The sequence below is a fragment of the Atractosteus spatula genome, chromosome 2 (genome assembly GCF_055471065.1).
Source record: "Atractosteus spatula isolate fAtrSpa1 chromosome 2, fAtrSpa1.hap1, whole genome shotgun sequence".
Classification (NCBI taxonomy): domain Eukaryota; kingdom Metazoa; phylum Chordata; class Actinopteri; order Semionotiformes; family Lepisosteidae; genus Atractosteus; species Atractosteus spatula.
In genome coordinates, this window is record NC_142707.1 from 19,726,217 (window position 1) to 19,738,234 (window position 12,018).

General features: G+C 37.2%; 1 protein-coding gene across 4 annotated transcripts in view; it reads right to left on the reverse strand.

Annotated features, from left to right (window-relative positions):
* The window catches only part of wdr26a (WD repeat domain 26a), a 52,976-nt gene that overhangs the window by 39,884 nt on the left and 1,074 nt on the right, over positions 1-12,018 (reverse strand). For all 4 annotated transcript variants that reach the window (XM_088909591.1, XM_088909592.1, XM_088909593.1 and 1 more), the window contains exons 2-3: positions 10,662-10,761; positions 10,106-10,162 (exon numbers count right to left, since the gene is read on the reverse strand). In XM_088909591.1, the coding sequence (XP_088765717.1) occupies positions 10,106-10,162; positions 10,662-10,761 (157 nt within the window). The remainder of the gene's footprint in view (positions 1-10,105; positions 10,163-10,661; positions 10,762-12,018) is intronic.

Genomic DNA, 12,018 nt, shown 5'->3' on the forward strand with positions numbered 1-12,018 from the left:
CAATATCTCCTAACTTCCTGATGCATGATAAAAAAAAAGCTCCATGATAATATTGTTAGGAATCACTTCTGGAGATGGTCAGTATTTCAGGTCTAAACAAGGTATTTTCACAGCACAAATTACATCAATACCGGCTGCAAACCAGGTCAGTTACACGCACAGCCCTTTTTCCACAGAACAACCAATCTTATATATTTTAGTAGTATAATCTCTACAGCAGGGGTGCCCAGCCAGTCGATTACGAGCTACTAGTGGATCGTGAAGCAGCTGCTGGTAGATCTGCTTTTGGATACATCTTTTACAGATTTTACACAGTTTATTAAACTAAACAAGTTACGTTATAAAGTGTTTAGTTTTTCTGTCCACTTTCCTCTATTTTGTCAAGGAATGCTTCCCAATGACGTGATATGCTGGTATCTTTTGAAAATCGTATATTACCATAGCAACATGAAAGCCCACGCTATCAACAAGTTGTTCACACAGAAGCTGGCCTATGTAGCGTGTTATTAAACCTACAAAGACTGTTGCAGAAAATCAAAATGAGTGCAGGTGCAGGAACAAGTTCGTAGAGAGCAAAAATCTACCACTTTCATCAAGAATGGTAGGAGGAATTCTTTTTTACAATGACTAACGGCAAATGCATATATCTGATATGCAAGCAATCCATTTCTATGCCAAAAAGAGGCAATGTCAAATGGCACTATCGTTCTATGTATAAAACGTATGAGAGGGATTATCCAGCTACAAGTGAGCTTCGTAAAAGAAAGGTCGGTGAACTGAAATATGAGTTGTTAGCTCAACAGGCCATTTTCCTGAGACTACCACAAAAGTAAAGGCCGCAACTCCAGTATCTTATTGGGTGAGCCCTCTGCTTACAAAACGAAAAAAACGTTTCGGTGATGGAGAAATCATAAAAGAGGCATTTCTAGAAGCAGCCGACTCATCGTTTGATGGCTTCAAAAACAAGTCGGAAATAATGTCTGTTATTCAGGACATGCAGTTATCCAGAAATACGGTGACACGGAGAAGTGAGGGAATAGCCGCGGATCTGAAAGACCAACTAAGAGCAGACAATCGGCGCAGGGATTTTTCCCTTCAATTTGACGAATCCATGGACATGGTGGACATGGCACAGTTGTGCATCTTTATCCAAAAGGTTTTCAAAGACATTAGTTCATGAGAGGAACTGCTGACAATATTGTCACTCAAGGGGCAAACTAGGGGGCAGGATATTTTCCAAGCGTTCACAGAATTTATGGATAAAATGCAGCTACCACTCTCTAAATTGGGTTCGATCATGACTGATGGCTCACTGGCAATGACGGGTCGAACAAATGGATTCATTGCACTTTAATAAAGATAGCAACAGGTTTCTTGACTTTTTCAACTATCACTACATACTCCACCAGCAAGCTTTGTGTGTGAAAAACATTAAACATGAAGTAAGTTATGGATGTTGCAATGAAGACTGTATGCTCAATCCGTGCTAGAAGTCTTCACAGATGGCTTTTCTGCACTTAGAGGAAAGGGATGCAGAACACGTGGACCTTTTGCTGCCCACGGACATTAGATGGCTAAGCAGAAGTAAATTTTGCAGCAATTTAGAGAACTGCTGCCTGAGTTAAGTTTTTGATTTTTTCTAAGTTTGAATACAAGCAGCTTTTAGATGACCAATGGCTCCTAGATTTAGCGTTCTTAACTGACTTGACAAACATGCTAAACAAGTTCAACCTTAACAAAAATATAATGGACATGATCAGCTCTAACACTTTTAAGGGAAAATTACACCTCCTATCCTCCAAACTGCAGCGCAATGATCTGCAGAATTTTGAAAATATGCGCTCAGAAACTGAGCATCAGGGCAAAACGTGTGCAGGTGAACTGTGTGAGATATACAGAGCAAATAGAAAGCATTGCAGCCGAATTCGACAGGCGTTTCAATGACTTCACAATGCTTGAACCCCTTTCGGCATTCATGCGTTTCCCATTTGGCACAGAAATTGCAGTAGATGACATTGCCTCCAAAATTGCACCTCTTTTTCACTTGGAGGGAAAGTGAAATTCTGGCCCTGCAGAATGACATTGTGCTGAAATCAAGAGTTAAGAAGCACATTCGGGGAGATTCTTGGAACTTACTTGCAGAAGACAAGTACCCCAACCTGAGAGCATGTGCTGCTCAGATGACTGCATTCTTTGGGACAACCTATGTCTGTGAGTCAGCGTTCTCTCATTCCGTTCAACTCTTACTGACGACCACATGGAGGCCTGCTTGAGATGCGCAACCAGCAGCTACAATCCTGCCTATGAAAAACTAGTCGACAACGCTCAGTGTCAGCGAGGGCATTAGGTAAGTACTGTTCATTTTACCATTTCTTTTTTATACATTATAAAACATGGTTGAGTTGTTATGCTTTTAATTAAATGATGCATAGGCCTACAATGTCAGGTTGGTGGGTTATTTATTAAGTGACCATTGCTTCACTGAATGGTAGATCACATTAGGTAGGTTGTGGATTAAAGTAGATCACTCCTCTAAAAAAGGCTGGGCACCCCCGCTCTACAAAACACAAAATTGGGAGGCAGAATGTTTGTACAGCATCTTTTGATATCATTTGGAAACTATCTATCTCAATTTAGAAGCATTTTCTGCATTTGGTAATCAAAACAGCACTATTTTCAAAAGCTACAATGTTGCCCTACAAACCATTTTCAAATATAACCTGACTTCTTATTTTATTTATCTGGAAATTTGCAATCGCTTACTGGTCGAAAGGCAGTGCTACAAAATTGTAATGAAAATGTATAAATTATAACTAATCCATAAAAAAAAGATTCACTATGTGAAAACCAGAGACATCCACCATTCATATTCTGCTTAGTATTGCTAGATTGTTTCAAGCAGATTTTTAACAATTGCCATCAACTGCTATACAAAATGAATATTCAAAAATTAATTTAAAGTTGCTTCTACAATTCTTTAGTTCACAACTGGTTAGAAAAGATAATGCACACATGTTTGGAGGCACATATATCATCTATCAGAGAAATGCACACCCTCACTTCTTTTGAGATAGTAACTTTTTTTTTTTACTTGCCTGGTCCTGCTCAATGTCATAAGAAAAAAAATAGGTCCAATAACAGTACCTAAAACCCAGAGGACCACATTATAAAAGTGTTTAAGCCGTGATATTTCTAATAGATCATTAACTGAATTGGTCATTAACATGAGACAAAAAATTAATACCACACCAGAAGGACAAAATTTAGAACAAGACTGTGCTATACATACATAGACGTTTATAAGCCATAGAATTCTAGCACCTTAATTGGAAAATTAAGACAACTTTCTAATGCGTATGCGTTTGACCTTTTTGCTATGTTCAGGTGCAAAACAAGTTTGATAGTCCATAAAATTAGTGCAATGGTCTTTGTGCACAACTAAAGTGGTTAAACTTGTAAAGTAAAACTTCATAAAGTAAAGTAGATAGATCTGGAGAATTTTACTTATTCCTTTGAGTACAATGATGTCCATCAAGGACAAGCAGAATGCGCGTCATACCATCATACATGTGGAATGTGCATCATAACAGCCAGATTCTAGTTACCTACATCTGGCCGCAGATCCAAACTGAACAGCCATGCAAACAGAACACTGATTATGGATCCCAATGTTAAACCAACACTGACTAAGATCAGCAATGTTCAATATCTGAGATGGGAATCACTTCCTACGATTACAATAACCACAAATCTGACCTGTACGACTGAGTGGCAAGAAGCACCCTTCATCAAAGCAGGCATCACAGGTGTCAAGAAAGGTCATGTCATAATAAATGCCTGCTGCTTCTCATCAGGAGGTACTGTTGTTTTTAGTTACCCAAGAATCACAAAGGATTCACATTCATGCATGACATCAAATAGAAGCATAAGGTCAAAGTGAAGTGGTATGACAAGAATGAATGTTCTTGACTGGGTAAAGTCCTCATGTGGCATTATTGGCAGAGGGTAGATATTTCTGCAAGGCACTGTACATACAGGGGTAATACTGCCTAGTATATTATCTGCACATTCAATTATATATCCAGGGGTGAGGCTCTCTATCCCCTTCTTTGCAGCTTCTAGACATTCATTAGAAATAGGCACCATTCTTTACAGATGATCAACCCAATATAATTAATGTCTCTTCCTGCCATAAAAAGGGTTTTGGGGGAGGACTACCTTGCCAAAAAAAGTGAATCCAAATCCATTTAAAAAAAGCTCTGCTGTTTTTTACAGGCTGAAATTAAGATGACCGCAAGTGAACTTGTGACTAAACCATCTGGCAGGAAGTCCAGGGATGGTCACTGAAGTCATGAACATACGCCCAACAAAAAAGCGCAAAAACCATCTGTTCACTTCATGGTCTTGTGCAAGGAAAAAATATTTGTAAAGGAGTTTCTCCAGGTGATTCCAGTGGGTTCTCAAGAGCCACAGGGGCTCCTACAAACTATGTACTAACTTTCAAAACTGAACAAATGTCTTAATTGACTACTATTTCACATGTAACAATTTAATTTAAAAAATCTGTGCATCTGAAAGACTAAGCTTGGCCACCAATATACGATCTAAAAAGTCTGGCCTCTTACAATTACACTGTAAATAATACATGGATGTAAAAAAACATCACTGTGTAGTGTGTATAGATATAAATGGTTAAGGTGTGGGAAAAGCTGTTATGAAATATAAAACTAGACTGTTTATTCTTCATGGACATGATAGGAGCACTCCATGCTGCAGCTTACTTTTTAAAAAAAAGAAAATTAAATATTAATTCAACTTGGTAGTGCTTTGCAACACTTATTTCACTTGCTAACTTAATATATATGATCGCAGATTTTGGTTCTGCTCCAAAAGATTCTCAGCTACTTTCCATAAAGGGATGAGTACTTTCGATACTCTCTCACGAGAAAGAATACTCACTTCCACAATCTTAGGTGCTTGATTTGGAGACTGAAGGCCTGTTTAAACTCTGAATCTTGCTGTGGTAAGCAAAGATGGCTAACACTCCGTAACCTTGATATATATTAATGTGGAATCTGAATGAACTGCTATTTAAATACATTCATACATTTCAACAATACCTGCATGTTCTCAATTCACATTTTCTCTAAGAAACATTTTAGGATTCTCTTTTAAAAATCTTGGGTTATCTTGGGTTGTCTTGGAAAAACCCTACAAAGATTAATAAAATGTATTTAAAACAGAAAGAACACTTAAATCAACAACAATGACCAGATAAATAACTTAAACGTATTTAAATCTACCTGTTTCTTTCAAGTACAAAGTAATACTTTATCTTCTTTAGATTGTAATTATTTAACCATGGCTTTATTTTTCACTGGCAATACAGAGTGAGGTATAGATCAAACTGTGCAAAAAGTGATTGAAGTATGTACAAAGAGAATAATCTTCCATCAGCAGAAGTCTTACACCATGCAAAACATGTAGCCATGTTATGTCAATTCTTCTTCATTCTCATTCAATGAAAACCACTTTTAGTAAATGTACAGAAATTTTTCAGTGTCACCCGAAGAAGGCTCAACAGGTGAAACGCTGAGTTTCTTTTCTTCTCTTTTCAGCATGGAATTAACCTTTACTTGTTCCTTTGTAGCCTACGCATGCTGATGCAGCTACCTACTTGAATATACAGAAAAGGCAACCATGCCATTATGTAATTTTAATGTACCTTTGGTATGTCCCTTTCCACTGTCTTCTAGTAAACTTTGCTTTAAAACACACAAAATGGGTAAAATGAAAATATTAACTTTTGGATTTGAGGTGATGTGTAGGTATCCTTTAGTTTTTCTTGCAAATAAAGGTTGTTTAACAGCATTCATGTAATGGAATATGGGAAAATCCCATAGATGAATATCTCCTTTTGACAGCTTCAAATTATTTAGATTTGGAGTGTCTTACAACAGTATTCTTTAAAAGAACTTAATGGATTCTGCCAATGAACAAATTATTCAAAGCATTCATGCCCCAGAATTTGTATTCGCGTATGGGAATTCTAATTATCACCCTACCCCAATCAACACTAATGTATTTAATCTATATTTATGCTTTATAGATATCTGGATGTTCACAATTTAAATAAAGGGATTACTAGCAACTACAGTTGTTCATAAATCTAACCTAGTCTTTAAAAGCAAGACTAACAACAACAAATCACACTATGCACCTCAATTATGAATTTGTTACTGGAATACAAACATGATAACCCTCTTCCAGTGAAAAGCATACTATTGTCTGGACAGAACAGAGTTACGTATTCAACAGAAAGAAAAATGAATTGCATCACTGTTAATCAGTAAGCCACACCAATTAGCACTGCAAAGATTGTAATGACTTTTTATATCTTAAAATTGTGATTGAATGAAAGATGGTATAAATCAGGGATACATATAATTGTTCAATAGAGTTTCACTAATAGGAGTGAAGGCTCAAATTGGGTTGAAGTAATTAATGTATAATCTCTGCCATCATTACTACGATTTGCAATGACCTAAAGCCAGATCTGGTATAGACAGTAAACTAGTCAAGTTTACAGATCAGATGAGAAAGCAATATTAACAACACCATAAAAAGCTGAAATTTTTTTAAAAGATTAAGATAAAACTCATGACTGGGCAAACACTTGACAGCAAACAATTTAACAGACAAGCACCGTGCATGCAAGTACTACTGCATGCAGGTAGTAACAAACAGTGCCCTCCAAGTTTATTCAGACCCCCATGGAAATGGGAAAAAAACATAGCAAAAAGAGTCATAGATTGGGTAAGTCTCACTTAAATTGTAATAATGTTATATTTTAATCATAAAAATACTGCACAAAGCCATAGTTTTTGTATTTAAATTCCAGATCACATTTATTCACATCCATATTTACAATACACATTTGGTCAACAAACTATAGAAAATAGCAGCCAGAAGCTTTTCAGAACTTAAAGGAACATCCTATATCGAGAGACAGAAAGACTAAACCTTTTTAGCCCTGAAAAGAGAGGACTATAAGGGGACTTGATCCCATTATTCAAAAACCTCAAAAGCAATGACAATGTTATCTGTTGACGTCTTCAGATTAAACAGTAAAACATGAGCAGAAAACAAGTGGAAACCACTGTGGAAGTGCATTTTTGTGAATGTGAGGCACTTATTTACATAAAGGGTTTAGAGAAAAACGAGCAAACTACCCATCCATGTTGTTGAAGCCAATTATACCTTGGCTCCCTTCAAGAAACAGCTGGATGAGATCCCTGAATTAATAATATACTACCATTAGACTGTCCAAATGTCCTTCCCTCATAAGCCTCTCATATTATATAACAACTCTTATGGCATGCAAGGTCTTTTTTATAGAAACCAGCTGTTTCACATTAATTTACATAAGTATAAGTACTTAAGCAAGTTAAAATCTTGTCAAAGCAAAAAAATGTTAAATGAAAATACCAAATTCAATGGTGCTCACCATTTCAAAGCTTAGGAGCTCCACTATGCATAACAAGATAGTTATCATTAATAGTATGACTATTTCAAAAATTTTAAACTACCACATTCAATCTAGCTTTCAGTTATTTTGAAATTGAGATGTAGTCTGCTTCTCTCTGCAGGTAATTAATATAATGTTTATACTAATGAACAGGTTACTCAGACAACCCCAAATGGCCACTGAGGTAACCTCCTCACATCAATTTTAAAAAAGAAAACAAATCTTCCAAAATACTAATTCTCAGAAGGCCTAAGAACGATTCAGGAAAGCGGACTGGTGTTAGGTGGAAAGGCACATGGATCTCCTTCCAAAGGTACAAAAGAACTATAAAGGTGTGAGAAAAACGCAAATGTTAGGTGAATATGACAACACATAAGTCTAATTGCACTTATAGGCTGAAAAAAAGGACAAGAAACAGTAAAAGTGTTGTAAAGGTCACATTTTACATGATTACTCTCAAATGTTTCAACTAGCCAAATTATTCTACTTCACACTTTTATTCACAACTTGTGATGTATTTCCTTCTATCAAGCTTTAAATAAACACTTCCACAAAGTAACATACTGTGTTGTATCAAATGGTTATTTTAATTCTTAAACTTTCAGTTTCATAACAAAATTATTTTCAATTTGTATTACACAGATTAACAAGAAAGACACAAAATGGAAGTCTAAAGCATGTAAAGTTTAAAATGGTTACCCTGTGCACAACTGAAAAATGGCAAGTGATACACATACACTAACCTTGATATACAGAACTGTAAGCAGAACAATGCTGTACACTTCACATATAGAGTATACTTTGCCCATTAAAATAATCATAGCCCATGTGTAATGAATACAGGGGGTATCATTTATTTTAAAATCAAAAGGGTGGAAAGGAAACCCAGCACTGGAACCAGTATTTTCCTTACAGCCCAAAGACTCCCACAGTAGGTCCTGAATAGCCCAGTGGAGAAGAAATCACACACTCTAGCTCCATAGGACACTTTTCAGAGCAAAATTGTTTTTAGAGGTCTCAGATTTGTTTAGACCCCACCAACTAAATATTACATGTAACTATAATTAAATGTAATAAAAGTTATTAATTAAAACTGGCCAGAAGAGGTGAGTAAAGTGTCTACAGTGATTGCTGAAAGGGACTGTACCAGTGGTTTCAGGGGAGCTGCTCATACAACCAGCAATAAACAGCCTTAGCACTGGTAACATGTGGAACTACCTAAGATATAGCCATTAACTGGACAGTAGGAAGCATCTGACCTTTGAGGGAGTAAGGTCTTTCAGCTTGGACATCTACTGCTTGGTTGCTCGACACCATCCCTCCCGTGGGAGGAGTGAAGGAATAACTCACATCCATGCAGACACTGATGCCAATGGCTTTATGCCAGCAGCTACTACTTTCAGGCCTTTTCAGATACTACTTTTAGAACCAGTCATTGAGAAAGCAGAGCACAAAGAGGTGGTATTATCGTATTAAGTGTTAAAGCATGGTACAAGATGGACCAAGGGAGTGATGAGAAAGAAGTCAGTTGGGGGGTGGAAGCCCACGTTGCTGAGATTGCAGAATGCAAGGGCTCATGGCGGAAAGGGCTGACAGGAAACAGGTGCAGCGTGGCTGTACAAAGGGAGGGGTGCCCCAAGCAAACAGGCAGCCAGACTCTTAAAATCAAACCCTCACACCTGAAGAAGACTCCACGGCTGAAACGTTGTTTTCTTTCTTCTTTTTTTCAGCATGGAATAAACCTATTACTTGTTCCTTTGCAGCCTACGCATGCTGATGCAGCTACCCACCTGAACTCTTAAAATCAAAGCTGACCTGTCAAGAGTGGTCCACCTTTCACATCCTATGCATGACCAAGAGTATGTATTTTGAAGCCCTAGTCAACACGAGCTTTAAGCCAGGATGAAGAGTCACCTGATCGTCACTCTGGGGAAGGGTTGAAAGTTGCATGAGACCTGCTGTGGCTAAGGATCCCTGGAATGTAGGAACTGGTGCAGTGCTAGTACAGGAGGAGCCTGAAGGAGAACAGGCAATCACCTCCTCCCCCCTTAGTGTAAGGAATTAGTTGGTAGCACAGTTCAAGACCATTTGTCACTGTGGGCAGTCTAACAGCCACCTCTTAACATTTGGTTGGCCCCATAACCGAATGCAGCTGCCCCTGTTCCAGTATATCAGGCCGAAAGGAGATACAGGAAACCTAGCAATGGAATCCAAAATTTCCCCCACAGTCCAGAGGCTTTGTGTCCAACCAGACTTTCTGAAGAGCCTGGAGGAATGTCTGGACAGTGTTGTGAGCAGAACTTCATTGAGATCTCAATTTTGTTTAGGCCTAGCATTTTGTAAATACTTAAAGGTGGTGATATGACCTTGATATGCAAACATATCCAACCTTTATAATGAAATTACTAAATTCATATTATTTATATTTATACAACCTCCTTTAATACTAGGTACTGAAACTATTTAGTAATAACACCTTAAAAAAAACATTCCAGCGCTAAAGAGAAAAGTACAGTCCAGAACACTCCTGAATTTCACACTGCTTTCAGTCAAAACGTTAGCTGGTTTTTGCCTTACCACAATAGCATTAGGAGAATGCATCAATGCCTTCAGTTCATTGAGGTCATTTTCAGCCTGTGGAACAAAAGAAATAAAAATGGTTAGTTCAGCATTTTCATTCTGAAGTAGTGCTTTTCTAAAAAAATCCATAATCAAAACAAATGGAAGAATAAAAAACAAATATTTACACTTGCTATATGCAGTGGTGAATATACAGAATACTGTATATAGGACTGGGGACATGACCCATGGGGTAGTAAAACAGACTTTCCACTACAGCAGTTATAAAGAACTAATTATGTCTGACATCACCATGGAATCATGTAAACCTGCAACGCTACAGTGCAGTTTGAGTTTTAATTGGAATTAATGTAGAAAATGTATCAGTATCAAGATACTGCTCAGAATCTGCCTTTATGGCAGCATCCTTTTTTTAAAAAAAAAACTGGCCTAGCTGCCTTTTGCCAAAGAGATTCTTTAATTACCATACATTCCATTGCCCTAATTACGGATAATGCTGCCTACATTGCAAAGACAATTCAATCAAAAGAATCAATCCTAAAACACATATCACCTTGTCCCACTCCCCTTCCATAACGTGGTTGCGGAATTTGGTGGCAGCAGGGTGCTCCAAACGGCATCCAGACTCTTGCATTAAGAGATCAACTGTTTGGCTGTGGAAAACAATTGTTTTATTCAGAAATCAAAAGAAAAAAAAATGAAGTGTTTTATTTCCCAAAGATTTCCACAAGTTAGAAACACTTCAATTTTCCTCCAGTCAGTTACCGTTTCCTTTTCCTGTGAGTGAAATGCCATCAAACCTATATTTGTATAAGAGCCATGTCTGACTTCAATATTTACTTCAAATACAGACCTTTTAGTGCCACTACTAATTTAAACAGCACTCTTAACACTCAAAAGAGCACTGGTTATACAGCCATGGTAAAACATATCAGTAATCTTAATATACACATTGCAAAAACCTTTAAGTATTTATAAGTATATCTTATTTTTAATATAAATTAGAATATAACATCAACCATTTGAACTTAAGATGAATAAAATAAAAATCAACACATTTGAATTCCAGACATTACTTGGATTAATAAGAGTGTCATAATCCATAATTGCCATAATCAAGATAAAACAAACATCGGATTTGTTCTACAATTTGGACTGTTGTCAACATTATCCTGAAGTACTGCATTTAATGCAGTATGTATGCAGTTTAATCCTGTAATGCCTGCTTTCTAACCAAGGTCACAGATCACGTTCATACAATGTTAAACGGTACTTAGCATGAGAGAGTGTGAAATGCTTAATATCCTATTGACATTGTAAACAAACAAAGGGAGCAGGTTATATTGAGATTTCCCAACATCTGGAAGCTTAAAAGGCTGTTAAAAATACATTCAAGGGTTATCATAAGACCACAGAGCAGTACTCCTACTCTTCCTACATTCTGAAACTTGCCACAACATAGAACAAATACAATTGTGACAGCTTCCTGGCTAATTGTTTATTTCTGCTTATGACGCCCTCTCCCAGGCCACCGTGCCACAGAAAAATCAACTGAATTATAGTCTGACTGTAGCAGCAAGCACCCACTTAGTCAAAGACCCTCAAATTCACCATCATTTTCATTTTTGAAAACATAATACTTTACATCTTAAGCCGGGGAACCCGAGTTTATGTTATGACATCTTCATAGAGCATTGCTGAGGCAAACAGACCCTGCAGACAAAGCCTTTTTCTCCAGCTGCCCGCAAAACCTGTTTCGACGTTTAACTTCACTTCCTTAATTATTGGGACACAACGATCTAACGCAAAAGTACCTTTACACAAAAATACGACAACGTCAGCAGCAGTTACTGCTCATTTCACTGCAAAGCTCGAATCCCCTTCAAAACAAAATTCTTATTTTCAGATTA